Below are 24,357 nucleotides of genomic sequence, written 5' to 3'. Positions count from 1 at the left end.
TAGTTATTTGAATTGAGCTGCTGTGAATATTGATATGGCCATGTCACTGTAGTGTGCTGACTTTAATTCCTCTGGGTGGGATAGAAGTGGAATACCTGGGTCAAATGCTGGTTCCATTTCAAGTTTCTGAGGAATTTCCATACTGCTTTCCAGAGTATTTCCTCCTTTCTTCCTTCTACTGTTGGTCACCTTTTCTTGACCCTCCTCCCTCAAAATCACATTCAATCAGCCTCCCATCTGTGTTCATTTTCTTCCTCAGCAATTCTTACTTGTGGTCTCTGATGCTCCCTTTGCCCCAGCCATAGTCCTATCCTGTCTTTGTTAGTGCAAGGGTCTCCTAACTGACCTTGCTTTTCTGGAAGCTCCGTGAACAGAGAGAGCAGGTCTGGAATCCCATTCCCCCAGGGACTAACCTAACTCTGGAGACAGACCTGGCACTCAATAATTGTTCTTTGAATGCTAAGATGGACGGATGGACGGATGGATGTATAATACCTGTCTATTTAGTCAGCTTTTTTGCTGCTATGACCAAAAGATGTGACAAGAACAGTTAAAGGGGGAAAAGTTTATTTGGGGGCTCATGGTTTCAGAGGTCTCGGTCCATAGACAGTGGGCTCCATTCCTTGGGGCCTGAGGGTGACACATGACATCATGGTGGAAGTGTGTGGTAGGGGAAAGCAGGTCAGAACATCGCACCAGGATAGAGATGGAGAGAGAGAAAGAGAGTTCTCACCTCAACAAAATATAAACCCCAAAGACATGCCCCCAGGGACCTTACCTGCCTACAGTTACCACCGAGTTAATCCCTCATCAGAGGATTAATGCACTGATTAGGTTAAACCTCTCATAACCCAATCATTTCATCTCTAAATTTTATTTCAGGTCTCACACATGAGCTTTTTGGAGACACCTTACATTTAACCATAACAGTCTCTAAGTCATGGATTTTCTAAAAGCAAATCTAACATTCCTCTGCTTAAAATTTCTCAGTACCTCTTTGTCAATCTCGTATGGGATTCAGTTTCCCTCATGTGACGTACAAGATGCTTCCTAGCATGGGCTGTACCTCTCTCCAGCCTCAGCATTTGCTGTTCTCCCATCACTCTGAAAACCGTGGTCACCTTGGCTCCCCTTCTCTCTCAACTGTCCTCTTTGCTTAGAATGTCTCTCCCCACCAAGATTTTCCTACTTAGTTCCTCCTTCCTTTTCAGGACCAAGTTTCATATATTTGTGAGCATTTATTAGCGATCCCATTCCATTTGCATTTTACAGCAACGCTGTGAGGTAGGTAACGTTACAGTAGGTAACAACGAGAAGCTGTATAGTTGACATTTTAACCCAACTTTCGTTGCTTCAAAGTCTGGCACGCTGCCTAGACCAAGAGTATCACATAATATTCTATTCCCCACCAGGGATTACTTAACCATCTGAGTCTCAGTTTCCTCTTCTGTAAAAAGAGTTTCATAAGACCTGCGTCACAGACTTACTGCCAGGATGAAAAGAGCTGAGGCATGTAATGCGTTTGGCCCAGTGCCCGCATGCAGAGGATGCTCAATCCCTGGAGCCTGGTCTTATTGCAGGGATCGCCGCTTTGGTAATGGGTTGGACTTCATGACCCTTGCGGCTCTTCTTCACAACTAAGAGTCTGTCTCTCATAACCAGACACACGTAAGCTTCACTAAGTTTGCTACTCCTGTTTACCTACTTGAGCATAATGACCAGACTCACCTTCTTGTCCTTTGGAAAGCATTTGGTCCCTGTTGATTAACAAGAAACCAGGGAGGAAGGACGAGCCAAACAGATTTGTCATCTTTGCTCTCCTGTGGCTTCCCACCACTGATAGTCATTTTCTCCGAGGAAGGGAGAAAGATCATTTTATCCCTCGCCAATTCGGGGGGAAAGCCCACGGAGGGGGTGGGATGCTCACCTGGGACCCCCCTCCAGGCAGCAGGTTCCCATCCATGCTGTAACTACTTTTTTAAACTCTATATTCACAAGGTAGAAGGTTTCACATTAACAAGTATTGATGGAGCATCTGCTGTGTTGAATGTATTAAGCAAAAACTCAATGGTATTGCGTGAAAGAGACCTGTAAAACAGACAAAAACGTAACCTATCCTGCAGGATTTTGATGACAGTCAGGTGAGTCCACTAATGGTTAGGGAACGTGCTTCATATTCTGTAAAGTCTTGCCCTTAATAATGTTGACTGAATGAATAAATCATACGTGTGGACCCAGAAAAGCAAAGAGAGTCAGGAAGCCGGTGGGTTGGGGAGGAGACAGGGAAGGCTTCAGCTGGGCAGGGAGTCTTATGCGTGCTTTTCATTTAAACCGAGGATTGCTTCTAGCCAGCGGCTGCTCTGAGTAATTAATGAACCCGGTCCAGGAGGCTTGGAGGGAATCTTGTATTTATAGCCATCTCTTGTTGTTTTGATGACTTCTATCTTTAAAAGTCTGCATTTGCCTTTCTCCCTTTCTTCTCTTCTTCATCTCCACTTGATGTCTTCTCTCTTCCTCCTTGTCTTGGCAGAGGCAAGGAGGCTGGAGGCCTTTACAGCTTTCACTGGAGTGGCTTTCCCACCCCGCATGGCTTTCTCATGCTCATACGGTGCTGATTCCTAGCCTGGCTACCTGTACTTTGTGACTTTGCCAAAAGGTCTTTTCAAACAAAGATCACTTTCTTTTCCTTTTTGCTTTAGAATGTCCAGTATCCTCACCTCCACCTCCACCAGGTACCACTGATACTGAAGATGCAAAGCAGTATGGCTGACAGTACAGCCTGAGCGTCCCCCATTCCACCCTCACCAGATGATCTGTATCTCTCACTCGACTCCCATAAGCAAACTAGAGCCAATGGCTGCGTTGAGTCTGGTTACTTTTCTCGGTAGTGCAGAGAAAGGCTCTCGGAGGGTCTAAATGTGATTTCAGCACAGAAAAATTCAGAAGTCATGGCAGGCTGAGGTCAGTTGGGATGAGACATCATCTCCCTAGGGAAAGAGGAGAAGAATCCCTCTCTTCCCCCTCCTGGCCCAGCCCCCCCCCCTTCCTGAGTCAGACTGGACAGAGCTCAGAGAAACTCAGTGGTACGGGATGACCTCACGAAGGGAAAGGGAGGAAGAGAGATAAGGTGGCTCCAGAGCTTTCCAACTCTGCTCTGTCCTTCATGAATGTTTCCTCCCAAATCCTCAGTCCAAGGGGTGGCTGCTATCCTTGCTCACCTCCTCTTTGCTCGGTGTTTTCTGGTGTTTCTCTCAGTCCAGTGTGTACCAAAGGCTATAATAGCACATGGATTCTAATGTATTTTAGTGACTCCTCCTTTCACTATGGAGAAGAAGAAATTGTATGGATTTCTGAGTGAGGCCAAGCTGACCTTGATACTTCCAGTTTATGACCTTGGTCAGTTCACTCCATATTTCTGAGCCTTATTTCCTCACTTCAGAAATGAACCCTTGCAAAATTTAAACATGTTCATGGGACATATATGATTTTTTAGCAAATATGTGTCCCTTCCTTCTTTCCATGCAAAGGAGCAAAGTCTCCAAGTGAAAGATCAGGAAGGAAAGTTTGGGCATTGACTCAATAGAAAGACACTTACTTGAATGCAGTTTGACCCAATGTCTGGTAATTAATCTGAGGTCTGTTTTGCAGTGGTGGGGAGGGGCTGGGTGCTATGCATACAAAAGATTTCCCACAGCCCTAGAATTCGCTGTCCTTTTTCTATGTTCTCATCAGCCCAGTCTCTTCTGCTGGAAACTTCGAGAACCAGAGTGAAGGTCTTGACTGAGGAACTCATTCCCTCCCATCTTCTCCATAGGTCATCCAGATGTGGAACAGCCCTGTAAGTCCAGTGTCCGCACCTGGAGCCCAAATTCAGCTGTCAACCCTCACACAGTCCCTCCAGCCTGCCCTGAGCCACAAGGCTGCTACCTCGAGCTGGAATTCCGGTACCCCTTAGTCCCCGAGTCTCTGGCTATCTGGGTGACCTTTGTCTCCTCTGACTGGGACTCTAGTGGAGCTGTCAATGACATCAAACTGTTGACTGTCAGTGGAGCGAACATCTCCCTGGGCCCTCAGAATGTTTTCTGTGACATCCCACTGACCATCAGACTCCAGGATGTGGGCGAGGAGGTGTATGGCATCCAGATCTACACGTTGGATGAACATCTGGAGATCGATGCTGCCATGCTGACCTCCATTGCAGACAGCCCACTCTGCCTGGAGTGTAAGCCTCTGCAGTATAAGGTGGTCCGGGACCCTCCTCTCCAGGAGGACGTGGCATCTCTCCTGCACTTCAATAGAAGATTCAAAGACATGTAAGTACACCTTCTCCATAGGAGACTGATCAAGTCAATAGGTTGTGGAAGGATGTTCAGAGGGTCAGAAGACCTGGAATAGAAGGAAAAAGTTCCTCATGGCTCTAATCACTTCTTGGGATTTTAGAATTGTCTCAACAAAGCAGAGTTGATGTGGTAGGAAGGGTGATGGGAGAGGAACCAGGAGGCTTGAATATGGTGATGTTTCTGATGTTTGACCCTAAGTCTCACTTACCTATGAAACTTAGCCTCCCCATCAGTAAATGAATGAGGTTGGATGTGAATAGCCGTAAGAAACTCATTTATTACTAATGAAGGTGGGAGAACCTAAGTTTGCTAATGATTTCCTTTTTATATGGGGTTGCAGCAGATTCAAACATTCCGATTGCTTTTTTGGTGAATGAAAAGGGGTTGAGATTACAGCTGACTGGTGTGGGAATTGGGCATACTCCTGAGTATTTGCATAAAAGGTTTGTTGGACCATGAATGTTGTTGCATCACAGTCCTTGTTTTTGTCTCATTCGCTGAGATGGAAAAGAGGTCCAAACCTCTTTGATCCTTAAGGGTCTTTGCAGCTCTAGGGGTCCATGGGGGGTACTCAATGCTTTTATGTAAGATAGTGCTTGTCTTTAATAGTCACTTTTAAAACCAGCTCTCCATCACTTCCTCCCAAGCATATCCAGGATTTACACTTTATGTGGAAGGCCATCCTTTGAGGAAGTTATTAGGGATTTTCCTGTGTCACAGACAATGGGCTAAGGTCTCTTCATCTTTTACTCATTTCATTCACTCGACAATCACATTTTTCAAAGGAGGAAACTGGAGATTAGAGATGTTAAGTCATTTGTCTGAGAACATGGGGTTAGGAAGCAGTGAGATCAGGACCGCTTTTCCTCCCAACACCTAAGCCAGTGTACTCAGCTTGAGTTGAATCAGAGTTGTGATTCCAACTTCCCCTTTAGTCTGAAAAATGATAGAGCCTTAGCAACTTAGAATGATCTAAGCTGTCAATCACCAAACATGTATCAAATACCCACTATGAACAAGGGGACTGTGGTGGGGACCACTTTGAATACTGGAAAGAACCATAACTCAGGATTCAGACACTTTGTGGCATCTAGTCCCAGCTGGTCCTCTTACTAATGTCAGATAAATCACTCAATCTGTTTGAGCCTTAATTTCTCCTGTGTATGATGAAAATGTCCAAGTCCATGGTTTCTGTAAGCCTTTTGTGGCTCTTTATTTGGTTCTAAGATGATATAAAACACAATCTCTGCTCTGTCTACTTGAAAATATTTACTCAGCCAATCATTAATGGAAACCAAGTTCTGGAAGGAAACTTTTAATCTTTTTAAGAGACAGAACCACTTTCAAACACTTTACCAGCACTTCCTTTTACATGCCTGCAATTAATGTGCACATCTCAAGCAAACCCTTACCCATGCATTGAATCCGAGATGAAGAACATCTGGTTAAGAACTCAGAGGGAGCACTTGGTTTGTGTTTGAGAATGTACTTAAAATTTAAAGGATCGTCTTGCCTTGAAAATATTCCATAACCCTGTCTCTTCCATCTCCTCACTTGTCTGGAGTGGTAAAGTTCTATAAATATGCATCCACTTAAAATTTCTTTATAAAACAATGGAGGAAAGAAATAATAGATGTCTTAAAGCCTCAGTTTAAACACAGCTTTCATTTTTTGCCTTGATTTATGAGCCTGTGAGAGCTGACATCGGTTGATAAGTGTGGAATGGTAGAAATTAAACAGAAGGAAAAGTACCCTGAGTTCTATTCTTAGCTAAGTTACTGATTTGCTCTACTATCTTAGGTGAATCACTTACTCTTTCTGGTCTTTAAATGCCTTAACTCTACAAGGAGGAAGATGTACCAGAGAAGTGATTCTCAAACTTGGCTGCCTACCCCAAAAAGTTGTATTATTTTTAAATTTCCTGAGTCTCACCCTCCATCCTTCTTGCCCTCCTCCCAGGTATTGATTTTATCAGGAAGAATGAGGCCAGACCATTAGGAATTTTAAAATCTCACCAGGCAATTATAACATGCAACCAAGCTGCAGATCCACTGCCCTCAAATGAGTTCTCAAAGTATGAACTCAGTCCAGTCACATCTATAGCACTTGGGAACTTCAAAGGACAGGTTCGCAGGCCCCAGTCCAGCCTGTGAATCAGAATCTCTGTGTGCAGGGTGTCTCCAGGTGATTCCAGTTAAAGTTTAATAGCTACTGCTCTGAGTGAACCTGAGGTCCAGGAATCTCCAAGTTCTCTCCCGCTCTCAAAACTACTCATTTAATTTACAAGTATGTATTGAGAACCTCCTTTGTGCCAGAGTCCATACTGGAGCTGGGAGTCAGAAGGAAGACTCAGTTTGGTCCCTTTCATGAAGACACTCAACTTGAGTGCTGAGGACCTTGTCCCCTTGGTGGAAAGCCAGTGCCTGTGTCCATTTGCTTTCAGAACTACTGTCCAACTCCACATGCTTCTCCACCATTTGTGCACCAAATGTTTCTTTATAGCTCCTCCAGTGTGACAGGCACAAGGGCTGGACTGAGACACCAATGTACCTTCTTCTTTTTCTTTCTTGAGTCCCAAGGAGTTCATTAGAGACCTGGGCTGGGCTTCCTGACCTTAATACTCCAAATCTCTGAAAATAAAGGAAAACACATCATTTCTTTCCAAGTCAACCTACCATTTCAACTCCTTTATCTCTGGGTAATTTTAGTTCTGAACCCCACCACAAATACCTCTTTGTGTGTGTGCGTATATGTGTATGAGTATTTTGCTGCTTTAACATTTTTTCCATATCAAGTAAATTGGCTTCTATACAAGTTCTATATAAAGACTGTTTTGGAGAAAAAGAGGAGAGAGGGGGAAAAAATGCCTTCTTTTTCTTCCCTGACTCAACCCATTACGTGATTCCCTTTGACCTTTGTCTTCATTTTTTTCTCTCAACAAAAATATTTATTCTTTCTGTTATCTACACTAGAGATAGTTTCCCAAGGTATGACATTGATGAAGGGAGAGCCTTCTGTGCTTACCCCATGGAAGTTTCTGGTAGACTGATTACTTTTGGCTAGGACAAGGAAGAAATGTGGAATGCCTCCATTTCCCTTAAGCCAAAACCTCTCCAGTGAATAAGAACTGACACTATCAAAAGAAAAGGGACCAGTGCCAATTCTGCCCCTAACTCACCACACAACATCAAGACCCAGTGCTTCACCTATTGGGGCCTCAATTTCCATAGTTCTAACATGAGGGGACAACATATTGAGCTCTTTTCTATGGTAGACACCAGAGAAGGTGTCTCAGAAGATGGGAAACTCATATACTTTTTCATAATCAAAAGGATTCAATAGGGATTATACATCAAAATCAATGTCCAAGGGACCCTCGTTGGCTCTGGATGACCTACTGAAATGTGTAGTCTGTACAAAAAAGTAATAATAATGACAACCATTTACAATTTATTCTTCTGTATGTGCCTTATAAATTCTTAGGAGGCAGGAGAGAAATTTGAAGCTCAAAGTGACTTGTCCAACCTCAAGCATCCAGTAATGACACAGCTAAGTTAAAAACCAGAACTCTGTTCTTTCCTAGTGCCCCCACTCCATTTGAGAATTAGCATCTGCATATCAAAGAAAACATTTGACTTTTGGTTTGGGAGCATTGGCTTATTTTGCTTAGCATGATATTCTCCATCTCTGTCCATTTACTGACAAATGCCATAATTTCATTCTTCTTTAAGACTGAGTAAGACTGAGTAATAGTTCATCATATATATACCACATTTTTTAATCCATTCATCTGTTGATGGGCACCTAGGTTGGTTTCATAGTTTAGCTATTGTGAATTGAACTACTATAAACACTGATATGACTGCATTACTTTATTATGGTGATTTTAAGTCCTTTGGGTATAAATCAAGAAGTGGGAGAGCTGGGTCTCAGAAGATGGGAAACTCAAATGGTGGTTCCATTCCATGTTTTCTGAAGAATCTTATTTTATGTTAGGTAGAGGTGAGTGAAGGGAGGGGAGGGGCATGAGAGTAGGAAGGTTAGTAGAACGAATCTGACATTATTACCCTATGTACGTATATAACTATTGACCATTGGGATGCTACATCATGTATAAACAGATGAATGAGAAATTATACTCCATTTTATATGATGTGTCAAAGTGCATTCTACTGTCATGTATTACTAATTAAATTTTTTTTAAACCAGGACTAATTTCAAATTTTACTCTCCTAATCACTGTGCAATGCCACCTCCCCCCGAAATAATGTGAAGGCAGAGTTTTAGAATTGAGGAATGCTTTTAATATGGCCAAAGTTCCAGAGTTATCAGGTAGAAGGCAGGATTACAAGTGAAAGACCCTGGCCCAGAGTCAGTGCCCATGACCTACCCTTGGGGTCTAAAAACCCAAGTTACACAGCCAGGTCTTTATGTTCCTGGCTGGGAGGAAAGAGTAGAGAACCTTTTGTTTTTTAACTTTTCTATCTAAGTATATTAAGCACTGTGCTCCATGGTCTGTATGGAATCTGCAACTTTCTTCAAAAAAGTGAGATTCTGAACAAAACTAAGCCAGAGATAGATAAATAGATGATAGAGAGTAGATAGAAAATAGATAGATAGATAAAGAAAAATGAAATATGAATCAAACCAGGAACAGTTAATAGCACCTCATTCTTATTATTCATCTGTCCCATTCGTTCATTAGTTCATTCAATCAGTCTTCACTGCGACGTTCTGTGTGAGGAAATGGTGACCCAGTGGTGGCCACATCTCCAGGTGCTCATACTCTATGGGAGAAGGTGTCCATTGGAAGCAGTATCATTACAGTGGATTACGCTCTGATGGAAGAAACAGAGACAGTCAGAGGCTGGTTTGGATATGGGAGGATGGAGGTCTAGGCTTAGAACTAGAATCTAAACTCCTCAAGGATTAGACCTTGTTGCCTGTCTGTCTGTGATGCTTTCCAAGCACCTAGAACACTTTTAGGCACAAAGTAGGTACTCAGTAAATATTTTTTAGTGGACCTGGATTGCAAACTCAAAAAAGGGACATGAATGGAAGAGTCTACACAACTATCAAGTGGCAAAACTAGGTTCTGTATGAAGAGCTATCAATTGCAAAGTTAATGCTCTTAATTATTCATTCTCTGGTTAAACAAATATGTTTGCGTTACATATTTTGTTAGTGCCTCTCTATTCTTAGTATCCTCAATTTAGAGCTAGAAATATTTTTAAGAAGTCACTTCTCCCAACTAGTTTGTGTATCCAGGTGTATTAATATATTAATTTTTCTCTCACATTCAACTGCTATTAAACTGCCAGCCCATTCTCTACCTATTTTACCCCACCTCCTTGGCATTGTTAATGTAATTCCTAGAAGAAATGAATAAACAAAAGGAAAGGATACAGCATAGGATCTGGATGGACATTCTTGTCACTGTTGAATCCAAATTTCACAAATCAGATCCAGAATTCTTCCTGTGGATTCCAAATGCTCAGAACCATCATCAATTAAAAAAAAAAAAAAAAAAAAAACAAAAAAAAAAACCTGAGTTCATTCTCAATTAATTTGCTCAAAAATATTTGTTGCTTCCTACCTGAACTCAGCGACATCCTAGCCACTACAGATGCAGTGATGAGTGAAGTTGGAAAAGTCCTTGCTTTTGTTGATTCTTATAATTTAGTTGGGGTAGACAAAAAAGAAACATGTGATTGCATAATATCCCATTTGGACAGATTTGATATGTGATTCCATGTTAAGTATTTGGAAAATTTATCCTAACTCAGGGTCAATGGAAGACACGGGTGGATCATGCATGTGGTTTCTGTGGCTCTCAGGCTGAGGCAATTCATTACTTTACTAAACCCCATTTCTTTTTCTAGATCCTTCTGTTCACCATCCAGTCTTCCATTCTTTGTTCTTGTGTATGTTCATTTGCTCATTCATCCACCAAAGAGTGAAACTCTAATGTAACCATGTTCAGTAATACTTGTTCCATGTAACCAGTGTAACTAGTGTGTGTTCTGTGCCAGGCACTATGCTAGAACTAGATGTGCAGCTCTAATTGATGAGATGTCAACCCTGACTTTAGAAGCATGCCTTAAAAGTGGGGATATAGACAAAGCATCAGGTGATGATACTGAAGCATGAAAACTGTTATTGTGTAAGGGGAACAAGGGGGAAAACACAAAGAGGGCGTGTAACCCAGACTGAGTGGGTAAGGTTGGCTTCCTGGAGGGAGTCACGTCTATACCAACCTGAAGGACATGTAACAGTTGATCATTGAAGAGATTCACCAGAATGCAGATGACTGGAACTCAGTAAACGTTGATAAGTGAATGGATGGATGAATGGATGGATGAGTGAATAAACTATAATCCCCAGCAGAAGTTCATGCTCGATCTCAGATCAAATGTGGGGCTTTGAGGTGGAAATGGAGTAGTTTAGCTCATCTATCCACTTCAGTTCCTACATGTACTTCTTACTTCTATTTTAGCTACCTAATGGTAATCCAGAAAACAAATACACTCCAGGCTCTTTAGCCAAACTCCTAATGATGGGCACTGAGGTTATTTCACAGGTTTTTTCTATTATGAATAGACATGAATAATATTTCTATTACTTTTCTCTTTCCAGCAGAAATGCTGTAGTAAGTGTTCTGGTACAAGCCTCCCCCTGAGCACAAGAATTTCTCTAGTATTGGTACTGAGACAGAATTGCTGGACATAAGCTGTGGGTCTTTTTCAACTTAGTGGACACAACTGTGACATTCTGAGAGGGTGAACTAGTTTACACAAAACCAGCTGTCTGCAGCAAGATCTGCTGGTCTAAGCTGTCCCTGCTTACTATTTGGTACATTAGGAGTACTTTATCTTTGACCATTTGTTGGGTAAGATATGGCTTCTCATTGCCATTCTTGTTATGTGCTGCTTGCTTCCCCCTCCTCACCCCGCTTTTGGTACAAGGATTGAATCCAGGGGCAGTTAACCACTGAACCACAACCCTTTTTATTTTGAGACAAGGTCTTGATAAGTTGCTTAGGGCCTCGCTAAGTTCCTGAAGCTGGCTTTGAACTTGCCATCCTCCTGCCTCAGCCTCCTGAGCCACTGGGATTACTGAGGTATGCCACCATACCCAGCCTATGTGCTCTTCAGTGAGAAACTTTTCAAGTATTTCCAGGGTTTCTACATTTCCCCTTCTGTGATTTGTCTGTTAATATCCTTCAATCTCTTCACATCTCCAGTTTTATATCTCTTACATAGGGATTTTATTGTTGGCTCTACTGCATGTCCATCAATGTAATTAGGATCTGGAGTGGAACAGGCAATCAAGAGGGAACTAGTATTTATGAAGAGGTTACTCTGAGTCATAATTTATGCATTGATATATTTGTTAAATGCTACTTTACTGCATTCCCTGTTCTAGGATGTAGATCAGGTTCTGAAGATAAAATAGGTAACAAAAACCATCTCAGACTCTGCCTAAATGTAGTCACTGTGTTAACCACACTCACAGGTAGTGCTAACATCATGACTACTAATAACTACCATATATTTTATTTAAACCTACCAATGAGGTGTAGGCATTAGCATGCTTAAGTGTTCAATGAGGAAACTGAGACTCAAGGAGGTAAAGTGTTCATTTAAAATCCCCAAGTTAGTAGATACAGAGCCAAGTTTTACATCTTCTTTGTCTGACCTCCCCTGCCAAGAGGTGCACCTGGCAAACTAACCTGAGTGTTATGGTGATGAACGGCCTAGGTCAAGGTGCTATCTTGATGGATGGAAAAAGTGAATGTTAAAACTAGTTTTTCTTGTTTCCAAAAGCAATTGAATAAACACACAAAAAAAGAGGAGTGAGCAAATTGTTTCATTTGTTGTTTGCGCATTTACGCAGATGAGGAGGAGACTTGAGGAAGTGTGGACGTTGTCAGACCAACGTGGTTTCTAGTAACCATTGCAGAACTGTGTCATCTGGGTTGGACCCCTTCCTGAGCAAGACCTTCTCCCACGCCTGCCCAGCATGGTTCTACCTGCTTCTGAGGTCCTGGTGGGAAGTGTCAGTAGTGAGAGCTGTTCCTCCAAGCCCAGGATGAATACCACATGTTCTCAGCTCAAACCAGCATAGTGGGCAAGGTCTCAGTCTATTTCTGGAAGCCAGGCATCATCCACCCATGACTCCCTCACCTGCGTCTTAGGCCAAGTACCTTTCAGAATGAAATACACGTTCTGGGAATAGTAGGATAAGCAAAGGGGTTTGGCAAAATCAGTGAATCTCCAGGGTCAGAAGCAGCCATGCAAGTGCTGACTATCTCCATGTACTTTGAAGACTTCAGAAGACCCCCATTGGATGCTAACATCACCAAAATCACTCTAAATTTCTATGGATCCATCTGATACCACCAGACTTGAAAGTGTCTGGGTCATTGCAGCTTCTTTTCTACAGTTAGGAGAAACCGAGACTCACAGAAGTTAAGGGTTAGTCACAAGGCTCTGTTGATAAATGCATTCATTTGCTTCATCATTCATTCTTGCTCATTTAATAAGGGATGACTACTGCATGTCAGTCTCAGTGCTGACCCTGTGATTCTGAATCCTAAAATCTTGCAGGAGAGAGAAGATGAATAGAACCATACATAATCATTATAATAGTAAACTGAGAAATAATATCACGAGAGGCTAGATAGAATACGATCCCCCCTTAAGTTAAAGTAGGATATATGGAAGATGAGAGAGAGGGATAAGCAAGGGCTATAAATGAAGGGGTTGATGGTGTGTGGTAAGGAGTTTAGATTTATTCATCTCAAAATAGAGGCTCTAAACCAATCAGATCTGTTCTTTTATAGTATTGCTGTGGATGCTTGGTAAAGAAAGGATTGAGAAAGAGTGAGAGAGTTCCAGTCAAAATTAGTGCTAAAACCCAAAGCAGAAAATGTAGTTACTTGCTTACAGAAGTAAATTGGAGGTCCATTTTAAAAATAGAACCAATAGGACTTGGTGGTGTGTTGAATGCGAAGGGTTTAAGAAAATAAGGGTTGTTCAGTGACTCAAGTTTCTAGTTTGAGTATCTGGAATGAGAGACTGTTATTTCCAAAAGCAGGAGAAATAGATTTTGATTTAGAATTTTGTTAGGGGATGGGGTAGGTTAAGAGCTCAGTCTTAGACATATTTTGTTTGAGATAACCAAGAGGCTTCTAAAAGTAGATGCTAAAGGGGATGTAGAATACACAGGACTGTGTCTGCTCAGGACCTGTGCAGATACCACAGAGCCCAGCTCTACTCACAGGATGCTAAGCTACCTCCTCGAAGTACTTGAATCCTTCCCACAACCATAAAGTTGCCATTCCACCCAGTAGTACCTGTCTCACATCTCCTGCAGCAAACTGTTAAAGACAGAAGAATCCCTGTACCTCTGATGCCCTCCACATCCTTCTGAGACTGGGATGGATTTTTATGAAATTAAATAAGGAAATAAATCATCAAACAAAGAAATGGGTAAATAAATAAATAATAAAAGGAATACTTTGTATGGAAATTATGGGTGGTTATTGGGACTTTTCCTGGTTTAGAATGATTCTAAAAGGCCTTAAGAAGGGTTTCCAAATGTATATTTGAATGAATTCCCCAAGTGCATCCCCAAGTGTGATGATACCTTAATGACCCCAAGAAAGAGATGTTTTCCCCATTTCTTAGAATATGCTCAGAAAAGCTGCACAGCTGGTACCAACACACTTTGCATATTAAATGAGGGTTTGATGACTCTAACTAGAATTTCTTTGTGTTATTATATGAGTATAACATAACATATTATAATCATATCCATAATGTATTGGCTATGTATTAGATGCTGTGTTAAACACTTTTAAATGTTCTATCTCATTTAATCATTTCAAACTATCTTTTTGAGGCTTTATTATTAGCTCCACTTTCTAACCGGATAAATCAGTCTTTAAAAACTTTAAGAAAACTCTTCCAAGGAGTTAGAAGTGGGATTCTTAATGAAGATCGTCCACCTCTTGCCTGTCAGTAAACATTGACAAATAAACTGGAGTAAAAAAAACTTACTGTCAAGCAGATCTAGTGGTCAGAATTGAGATTGGTCCTCCTCAGAGAGGATCAGGAACTAGACAAATAAGTCAAGTTTTAAAAAAACAAGGAACATTACAGATTGGAGAGAAAATGGATATAATTACCAAGGGGAAGGGTATGATGAGTCCCCCCAAACAGGTTACACCACGTTACCAGAGTAAAGATGCCTATACTAGTAATCAGAAAAACAGAGCAATTATGATATGTTCAGATATTTCTGTAGATGTCTGTAGGTCAGTTGTTGCATGGAATATGAGCTCAAGTGAAGAGAAAGAATGTCCTGGAGATTGTCAGAATGCTTTATATGCAACTGACATTTGAAAAAGCAAGAGTTTTCTTGTCACGCCTCACAGGGCTGCCCTTCCAGAGGAAGCTCCTTTGGAAAGCTCGCGTAGTGAAATCAGGTTGCCATTGTGTCCTGGTGCTCACGGCCCCTTTGTTGTTTTCTGTTCACCCTGGGAGTAGGCAGAGTAGACTGGACTTGGTTGTGCTGCTCCAATTCCTGGTTTTTAAGAAAATAAATAAATGAAGAAGAAAGAGAAGGAAAATAACAGCCGCCAGAGCCATTACAGATATGAGAAGAGTGGAGGAATTCAGCTCACACTGGGTATTGGCAAGAGAAGTGGACAAGATCCATTCAGTCTGTGCTTGGAGACACTGAGAATCAAGAGGGCAGGTCTCGCTGGGTTTATGTTGTGTCTCTTGTAATGAGAACCTCAGACATCACTTTAGAGATGCTGAGCTTCGAGTCAAGAGATCTGACTCACAGATCAGCATGCAACTGCCTTGCGGTGTGACCCTGTCCAGTTGTTTCAACTGTTACTCCTTCCCCTGGACGGAGTAGATATGATTCGTGACCAGATAGTCTCAGAAAGGGTGGCAGGAAAAAGTACTGAGATAATAGATTTGTAAGAACACGATGCAGTCTGGGAACTGTAAGAATTTCGATGTTCACAATTCTTCCTCTTGGTGGTATTCAGTAGGCTTGCTCTTGGCCAGCATCATACCAGAGAGTATGTGTGAGAGGAAGACCCTGGCATGCACATGAAGCAGTTTCCCACAAACTACCCAGAGTCACTGCAGTTCAATGTTCGATGCTGGATTAGAAGAGAGAAAAGAAATCATTAATCTGTATATCCGAATTCAAGAAAATGAGGGGTGGGGGAGAACACCATGTACTAGCCCTAGATCAGGAGACTTGGATTCCAAACTGGTGTCCTGAAATGTTGCTGTACCCCTGGGCAGTGGTCTCCTCATCTGTGGACCTGTGCCTCCCTTCTAGAAGTGAAGGGGCAGGAAGACGAAGGTCATTTCTAGTCTGATATCCTGTTTAGACCACCCTCGAGCTCATACCTGCACTGAGTCCATCTACTGTGTTAAGGATGAAGGCAGCAGGTCACTCTCAGTAGGTCTGGGCTCTGAGCTTAGGGATTGGTGCAGTGGGACTCTCAGTCTGCCTCCTGTCTTGGCACTTTAAAAACTCTCCCTCTGAAGTGACTTCAGAATCTTTTGGTGCATTTTCCCTAAGTGGCATTTGACTGGACAGCGAGATATTAGAGCTGGGAGATAGACAGCATTTACCTCACTGCCCTGTATCCTCAAGTTTCTCCAGGAAGGACAGACATGGAGTAGATGGTCATTATGTGTAATAAGGACATGCGTGCACAAGGAGTGAGTGAATAAGCTCATGGCACGTCCCGAAGAGGTAAGAGACCCATAAGGCAGGTGCATTTGCTGCATCAAAGGTCTTTCTCTGAAGTTCTAAGGTGGATTAGTTTCTAGTGGGTCAAAGAACAAATGAGAATATTATTGCACGGTCCCTTCTCTTCTTAGCAACTTTGTTCTCTTATCCTTAAAGTGAACACATGGACCACAAAGTGTAGTTGAGTCTTTAATTCATTCAGCGGGCATTTATTTAGCTCCACCTTTGTAACAGGCCTGTATGCAGCAATGGAGATGAACAAGGCAATGAGGACAGTAATGGCCTTGTAGGAGCTGAATCCAGTCAGTGTGTAAAGTGACCAATAAAACAGAATGAGTGGTGTTATGTCAAGGGAAGTCCATGGACTAGGAGCTCCTTGCTCTGCTTAAGGGGTCAGTGAGGGCCACCTGGAAGAGATGGCATCTAAGTGAAAGTCAGAAAGGGAAGGGATCTGCCTGCTCATGGTGGCTAGGAGTGACATTTGAAGGAGTTTGAGTAGATGCCAGAGAGGTCGAGAGAGGACAAGTAACAACACCCCCAGAGTGCCATGCTAGAGGGTGTGAACTTCTTTCTGAGAGGAGCGGGGACCATTGAGTGTCTTCAGGTGAGGTCCTGATGAGATTTTGTTTCAGGATGTCTCTTTGTCTATGGATAATCTGGGTAGAGGTAGGGATGGAAGCAGAGAGCCTAAATGATAAGGGAGGAAGACAAAGATGCAAAACTGAAGTGGGAAATGGTGGCACTGGTCCAGGTAGTCAAAGTGGGATAGAAAGTTGTGGATGGAGGAGAGCAATGTTAATGGGATGGAAGCCTGGTGACCAATCAGAAGGAGGCTGTTAATGGGATAGAAGCCTGATGACCAATCAGAAGGAGGCTGTTAATGGGATGGAAGCCTGATGACCAATCAGAAGAAAGCTGTTAATGGCTTGGAAGCCTGATGACCAATCAGAAGGAGGCAGGGGAGTAGGTTATGGAAGATGCCCACTTACTCGCACCACAGAAACAGAATGAATGCAGAAATAGAGGCATATTTGGTTGGATTGAGAGGAGGAATAGTAGTTCAGAAGGGGCTTCCAGTTCCTGGCCTGTGAATTAGATGCAGACATACACTCTGAACCCAAAACTTTTTTGTGTAGAAATGCAGGAGCAATTGAGGTATGCATGTGCATCATTGGGATCATATATATGTGTGCATGTGACATGCATGAGTGCTGTGTGTGCTTGTGTGCTTGTGTGCATGTTTGTGTGTCTGTGTGTGTGTGCATGCACGCTGCGGGTAGGCAGGCAGGACCTGTGAGACCATCAGTTTTCATCATCTACTGATTCGCAAAGTGTAGTTCAATATTCTGAAAAGGTCCTTCTGGGGGTCGCAGGGTTAATCTTCCATAGCACTAATACCTATAACGTTACAAAGCTTGGGCTTTGTTTTCTACCCAGGATTAATCATTCACTCATGGGTTTTAACACAAGCCAGACACCACCTCACTGTGCCTTGTGCACAGCAATGCCAGTTGTCCTTCCATTTTGATGTCTGTTCTCAGTGTTGTCAGAGTGAGTAGGTTTTATTATTGTTTTACCTCCTCCCAGCACCTTCAGTCTTCCATGAACTGAAAAGTTTGGTAACTTCTACCCACGGATGTTTGTCAAAAATGCCAGGACGCTCTACTGTCCTGTTAACTTACACTATGACTTGGGGCTATTTACTCCTCTCCTCTGAGCTTTCATATCCTTCCCATAGTAGGTCAATTGCAGTAAGTGATATCCAAACTCATCCTTCTCTGGTTTCTGCATTATTGTTCTGGATCCTTCCTGAGCTGAGCTGCTTGTTTACAAATTCAGCCTCCAGAAATTTGGAGCCAAGAGAATTCTAAGATGCTGCAGCCTGCTTCTGTCCAGGAATTAGACTCGAGACTCTCAGACCTAGAAGGAAGCTGGCCAGACCTTGGGACTCACTCTTGAGCCCGGCTCTCTCTGATTGTAGGGATGTCTCCCTTGGTGGCTGGGAGTGAAATCATGGAGAGCTGACATAGGAACAACATGGCAGCTGGCGCGGGTGAGGGGGTGGTCTAGGAAATGAGAGAATACATTTGGCCAAGTCTGGAGTCCACGTGACCCTCCCAGAACCCTCGTCTCAAAACAAACTCAACCCTTTAGGTTCATGTTCTCCCTCTCATCAGAAATGTGACTTCCTGCTTCTAAGAAGCAGGGCTTACAAAAGGGCTCAGAAAACTTCGTGGACATCAAATGGCTCTTACAAAATAGTGTTTTGATGAGTTAAGTGTAAATGAATCAGAAACATAAGGATTACATTTTCCCCCGGTGCACATGGGTTTCAAAATTGAGGGGAAACGTAGTTTGCTAAGTGCGCGCCGCTTTCACCGAACCCAGAGCGTTCATGGGGAGGGTGGGGGAAGAGAAGAAAGAGAAACCCAGCCCCCAAATGGTTTTAGATGTGGTGCCAAATTTGAAAATGCTGTTGGGCTTGCCCTCTGCCAGTAATAAAATTGCTGGCCACCCAGAGAGGCCACAGGGAGGAGAAAGGAGATTGCTTTCCCCACTGGCCCCTGGTCCTCAACAACTGTGTTCAGTTAGTGCCGCTCAGTCACAGCTGTCACTGGGTCCCTGTGCTCGGCTCGCTGGCCCCAACTTGGCCTCGATTTTCACACTACGCAGCATGCCTGTTTACCTCCAACCGTATCTGGTATTTTGGCTTCCAGAGTCCTTGGCGACTGGTCAGCTTGTCACAAGCCCCTACTCTGTAATCAGGTGACCTGCCCATCACCAGCAGAATGTTTGGGGAAGCTGTCATACATCTCCTTTGGTTGCATTCAGGAAAAACAAGGGTTCCTTGTAGATGTTTTCCTCTCTCCCTTGGTTAATGCTATCCAGGTGTGGAGTTTTCCCCAAACTGGTAAATGTCTTCCCTTCAAATCTCAGCCTGACACAAATAACCAGTAAAATCTCAGGACAGCTGTTACCTTATCCCAGGATTTGAAACTCTGGGTCTTTTATAATTTCCACATTGTCCCTCCATTCTTTCCCTTGTGTTTTATTTCATTGCACCAAGAAAGTAGAAAATCATTTCAATTGGTGGTAAAAGATGATTAAAACAAAATAACAAAGGCCTTGGCTGCAAACGGTTAGTTTTATTAAATTTGCTACTGTGTTTTAAATTGGTACCAGGGTAAATCTTTGGACAATTATATCAAAGGCTGCTGGAATTAATCAGTTGCATGTATACATTTGCTTCTTTCTGAGCCTTCTACAAAGTGAGGCAGCATTGTTAAGGAAAACAAAAGTATTTTTTTTTTTTTCCATTACCTGTGTGAGAAGGATGCACCCTATTTATCCCATTGGGGAAGAATCCAGAAGCCCAGTGGATTCTCAGATCCTTGTCCTCTGATTCATCATTTGTTGATTCCAGACCACGGGCTGGAGCTCACAAAGGTTACCAGGTGGAATAAAATGATGGATATTTTAGGACTAAAGGCCATTTTCCCAAACAAAGATTCTTTCTTGGCAGTGGGACCTCAGTGTGGCAGCTTTGCATTAGTGGGGGGGGGCATCTACCGTGGAAAAGCTTTAGTCTAGTGAGTCGGAGTGCCTGGGCGTAGGGGGCAAGGTGACCGTGGGGAGCCCGGGCTACTCAAGACTAAATGTTGGTGCAGTATCTTCATTACTGTTAGCACATCTAAACTCTGACTTCATTTATAGCTGCAGTGGAGAGGAGGCTCAGAAATCACTACATTCTGTCCCCTGCTTTGGTTACAGTGGCTCTGTCTCTGGATGACTCAAGCCCCAGCATCTTGCCTCAGGGTCTCCCACCATCTCCTGCATACTCTCACCTGACTATTGTAGCAAAACTGTACCACTTCCTTTGGCTTATCCTAAAGTTGGGTCTAAATGAACTGTCTTTTAGCTGAAAGGTTTGCCTGTGTCCCTTTCTGTGCGATTCCTACTGCTCAGAACACTATATTCATCACTGATGTCTTTTGACATATCTCCCTGTGTGCACTTTCACAAATGATAAAATCATTCAATAGCTATTGCTGAAAGCTTGCTGTACCAGGCACTATGGGAGAGACAGAGATTTTGCAGTGTGGGACCAAACCATTCTCTGTCTTTAACATACACTGTTGTAGACAGGTATTCAACCTCTGCTGGTCAAAAATGTTAGTTTTAAAATTAAGTATGGGATTCTAAGAACACTACCAAAATACTGACCTAATTTGAGTGTCAAAAAAAAAAAGTCTCTGAAAACTTTCTCATCCTTCCAAACACTATTTCTTCCTCTGTGTTAGTGATTTTCAAACTCTACCTTGTATTTAAAACTTATTGTTCCTGGTTTATCCTACCTTTAACCCTTGAACTATTTCAGATCAATGATATCTTCATCTTTGGGATCTTCACTTTGCCTAAACTCCATACTCTTTTTAATTGAACAGGAAAGGTGAGATCCAGAGAGGAAAACTGATCCAAAGTCTCTCTCACACACACACACACACACACACACACACACACACAGGAAAGCCAAAGCCATTTTTTCCTGACCTGTGGTCCAGAGTCATTATGTCAGACTGCCTTTCAAGATATTGCTTCCCAGGCTGGGATATAGCTCAGTAGAGTGCTTGCCTCGCAAGTACAAGGCCCTGGGTTCAATCCCCAGCACCACACACACAAAAAAAAGATACTGCTTCCGGAGACAGGTGATGCTCTTTGTCCCAAATTCTTACCAACTACCCATCCCACCACCACCAGTAAAAAGGAAGACCGTGGTGCCTGCCAGCCTGAACAGGGATGAGTTTCCTATAAGAATTCTGGGTGATATTCATAGGAAATCAGAATCCAAGAATACAAGATTATCACATATAGGAAAAACACTGAGCATACATACATCTAATTATATGACTATTAAGACACAAATTCTTGCACTAAGACAAATCACAGCTCTAATGTCATTTAGGGAGGAAGGACATGCTATTTTAAGTTTTAGTTTCATTTAAATAAAATATGAAAACTTCTTGTAGAATGGCAAAATTTGTTAGGTAAATTTATTTCTGCATTTCCCATCCCATGGGGGTGTTCCCCTGATCTCTCTGCCTCCAGCATGGTCTTTCCACCTTTCCCCCTAAACCAACCATCTATGCTGCTACCAAAGTGGTCTTCCAAATCAAATACTATCTGTCAATTCCCCAGAAAACAGCTCTCTCCTCCTTCTCTTGATGGGACTTCTTACCTTTCTCTACTCAAGATAGTATACTTGCTTGGGAAATCTCAAACCCTCCCTATCTCTAGGGTGATACACCTCTGTATCCCTACGGTTCCCTACACTTTGGGGGCTTTGTCAAAGCCATCAATTTTAATATCTTTTCTTCTCCACAAGCCTCTGAACATCCTGAAGACAGGACCATATTTTATTCATCTTTGCATCCCAGAAACCTAAAATAACCTGAGATGACTTAGTGAATGCTATAGGGGTGGACAAGTAGATGAAATATGAAAGGATATAAATATATTCATTCAGAACTTGAAAAAATGGTCAAAGCCATAAATACAATTTGATAGCATAAGACTAAGTAGCTGGATTGACTTCTTATATACTTTTTTTCATGATCATTAAAGATGAAGTGATATAACAAATTTATAATCATATATTCATACTAAATTGTGTATGTGTGTTTGTGTGCTAAAATAATTTTCCTCTACTTTTATATACAAAAGTAAACTGTACTTTAGTCTGGATTGCAGCTATTTTAAAGACTAGAACCATGAAAGGGAGCTTAACCTATCTTCAAATAGTTTTAGAGTTCTGTATTCGATTGGATATTAATGCATGGCTTACTAATGTGTACTCACCAAAGAAGTCAGCTCAATGTCATGGGAAAGCCAAAGGTTCTAGAATCACTTAAATCCTGCTGTGAAATTATTTCCCTGATATTGGGCAGATCACTGACCTGCCTTGAGCCTCAACTGAAAAATGGAAGTAATTTTTACCTTTCAGGTTAATGTTAGAAATAATTTGTGAACATTTAGGGAACTATCTAATCCACAAAATATGCTGACTACAAGCATTCATCTGCATATTACAGAAAAAAGATAGCAGATAAAACTAGAGTCCTTTAAAATGTATAACTGTGATCAGAAAAACAGAAAGAGATGTTGCCAAGGGCAAGACAGGCAAGAAAGCAGGTGGAGTGAAGAGCTGAACAGTTAAGCCTTGGATCTCAAGTCTTGTTGGTGTAGTTTGGATAGGGAAAGCCATTACTTTTGGCCATTGAGTACCCTGGATATTCTTGCTTTTTCCAGAAAGAGAGATTTGACTCTGCAACTCTGCAAAGTGCTGAGTTGAAACTAAGAATTTCAAAACAAGATTAAAACCTCTGAAAACCTGTGTGCTTAGTGAAAGGGTGCACTAGGGGAGAATATATATTTGTGTATCTTAACAGCATGATAGTTCAAACTTCCTTGGACTATGATCTGAGTGCAGGTATATAATCACTGTCGTATACCTCACAGATATCTGAAGATTGAATTTATACTGCTCAGTACGGTCTGGAAATGCTTGAGCCAAGGAATTAGCTAGAAAAATAATAGTTCTAGTTTAGTGATGTTCCAAGGATACCTAGAAATAAACACATAGTTAATCTGAGGCACATGATTCCCACAGATTAAAACCCACTAAACATGAGTTCATGTGTCAAAATTAAAAACACACAAAAAAATAGGAGCTTTCTTTTTTAAAATCAAATTTGACTGATAACAAGAATCTGTATTATTTTTAGAAAAAAGAAAGAAAACTATAAAGTACAAGCTAATGATTAGATTTTAAAAAAAAGAAGGGAAAATAGTGGAAATCAATCCAAAAAATCTGAATAAAAGCAGAAAAGGAGGAAAAGAAGAAATAAGCAAAGAGAATGAGAAATGGAAAGACAAACAAAACTGGAAAAACAAATCTAACATAGCAATCATCATGCTACGCAGAGAAAAGTCAAGTGTGTGAAGATGAAGACTCTCAAATCAGATTTAATTGAAGTTTTGCCGAAAAGTTAAAGGTAAAGGTATGGAAAGGAGTTGCCAGGTACTTTTTAACCAAACAAAATATTTTCAGACAAGGGAAATGTTGAGGCAGAAAACATGAGTAAGGTAAAGAAGTTGGGCTGGGGTGCAGATCAGTGGTAGAGTGATTGCCCCACCACCGTCAGTCCTTGGGTTGATCCCCAGCAGCGGGGAGAAAATGGAAGTGAAGAGGTCACCACAAAAAATGATAAAAGGGAGATGACTTTGGACTCAACTATGTGAAATAACATGACCTAAACATACATAAGTCAAACAATGATTCATACGTTAACAAAATTGATAAATGCATAATCATAATATTTAACACATTTTGTTCATAATTGATGGGTTGAGAAAACTAAAATACAGAGAGGACTTAGATGATTGTTAACTACACAGAAATATTTATTCTAGGATAAATATGTGGATTTTTTTTTTTTTTAATTTTTAGCCATTTGAGGCCACAAAACAAATCTCAACAAATATCAAAGAATCAGTATCAGGTAGAACATGATTTCTGTCTCTAAGGATAGAAAAGATTAAAAACACATACATACACACAAAAAAACACAAAAAACCTCAAATAAATGAAAAAACAAAACTTTTCAGTCAATGAAACTTATGACCAAAAATAAATACTCTGATATATTACCAGTTTAGCAATATATGAAAACACACACACACACACACACACACACACACACATACACATACACACATTGATCTGAAGCTACATTACCCCAGGATGACTGAGGATTTTATTATTAGGTAGTTAATAACATGACTTGCAATTTTAGTATATTAAATAATTTTTTAAAACAGGAATTTTTTTCTGAAAGCAGAGTTTAAAAAAAAAGGCTTGATAAAATTGAATCCCTTTGTGATGCAAAAAAAAGATACAAAGTATTGAAAATGAAGAAACTATCTTTATTCCTTATCTGAGGAGACTACAGAGAGAAATTAATAAGAATCAACGAATTATCAGAAGTAACAAGGTCTTCTAAAGTATCAATTTGCATAGACAAATTATTTTTACTATCCCAAATAATACAGGCATACACAGTATGTTTGTGGATGATAGATGGATAGATTGAAGCCACCATTTATTATAGCATTGTCATCTATAAAGAGTTTTGAGTTAGGAATATATTTCTTATTAAAAAATCATCAC

At 41.4% G+C, this 24,357-nt stretch overlaps 1 protein-coding gene across 1 annotated transcript in view; it reads left to right on the top strand.

Moving 5' to 3' along the window:
• Pappa (pappalysin 1) overlaps positions 1-24,357 on the top strand; it is a 232,457-nt gene that overhangs the window by 74,613 nt on the left and 133,487 nt on the right. The window contains exon 7 of the mRNA XM_047524822.1: positions 3,815-4,313. Within this exon, the coding sequence (XP_047380778.1) occupies positions 3,815-4,313 (499 nt within the window). The remainder of the gene's footprint in view (positions 1-3,814; positions 4,314-24,357) is intronic.

The sequence above is a fragment of the Sciurus carolinensis genome, chromosome 14 (genome assembly GCF_902686445.1).
Source record: "Sciurus carolinensis chromosome 14, mSciCar1.2, whole genome shotgun sequence".
Lineage (NCBI taxonomy): Eukaryota > Metazoa > Chordata > Mammalia > Rodentia > Sciuridae > Sciurus > Sciurus carolinensis.
Note: the sequence above shows the minus strand (reverse complement) of the source record. Positions and strands in the feature narration are given on the sequence as shown.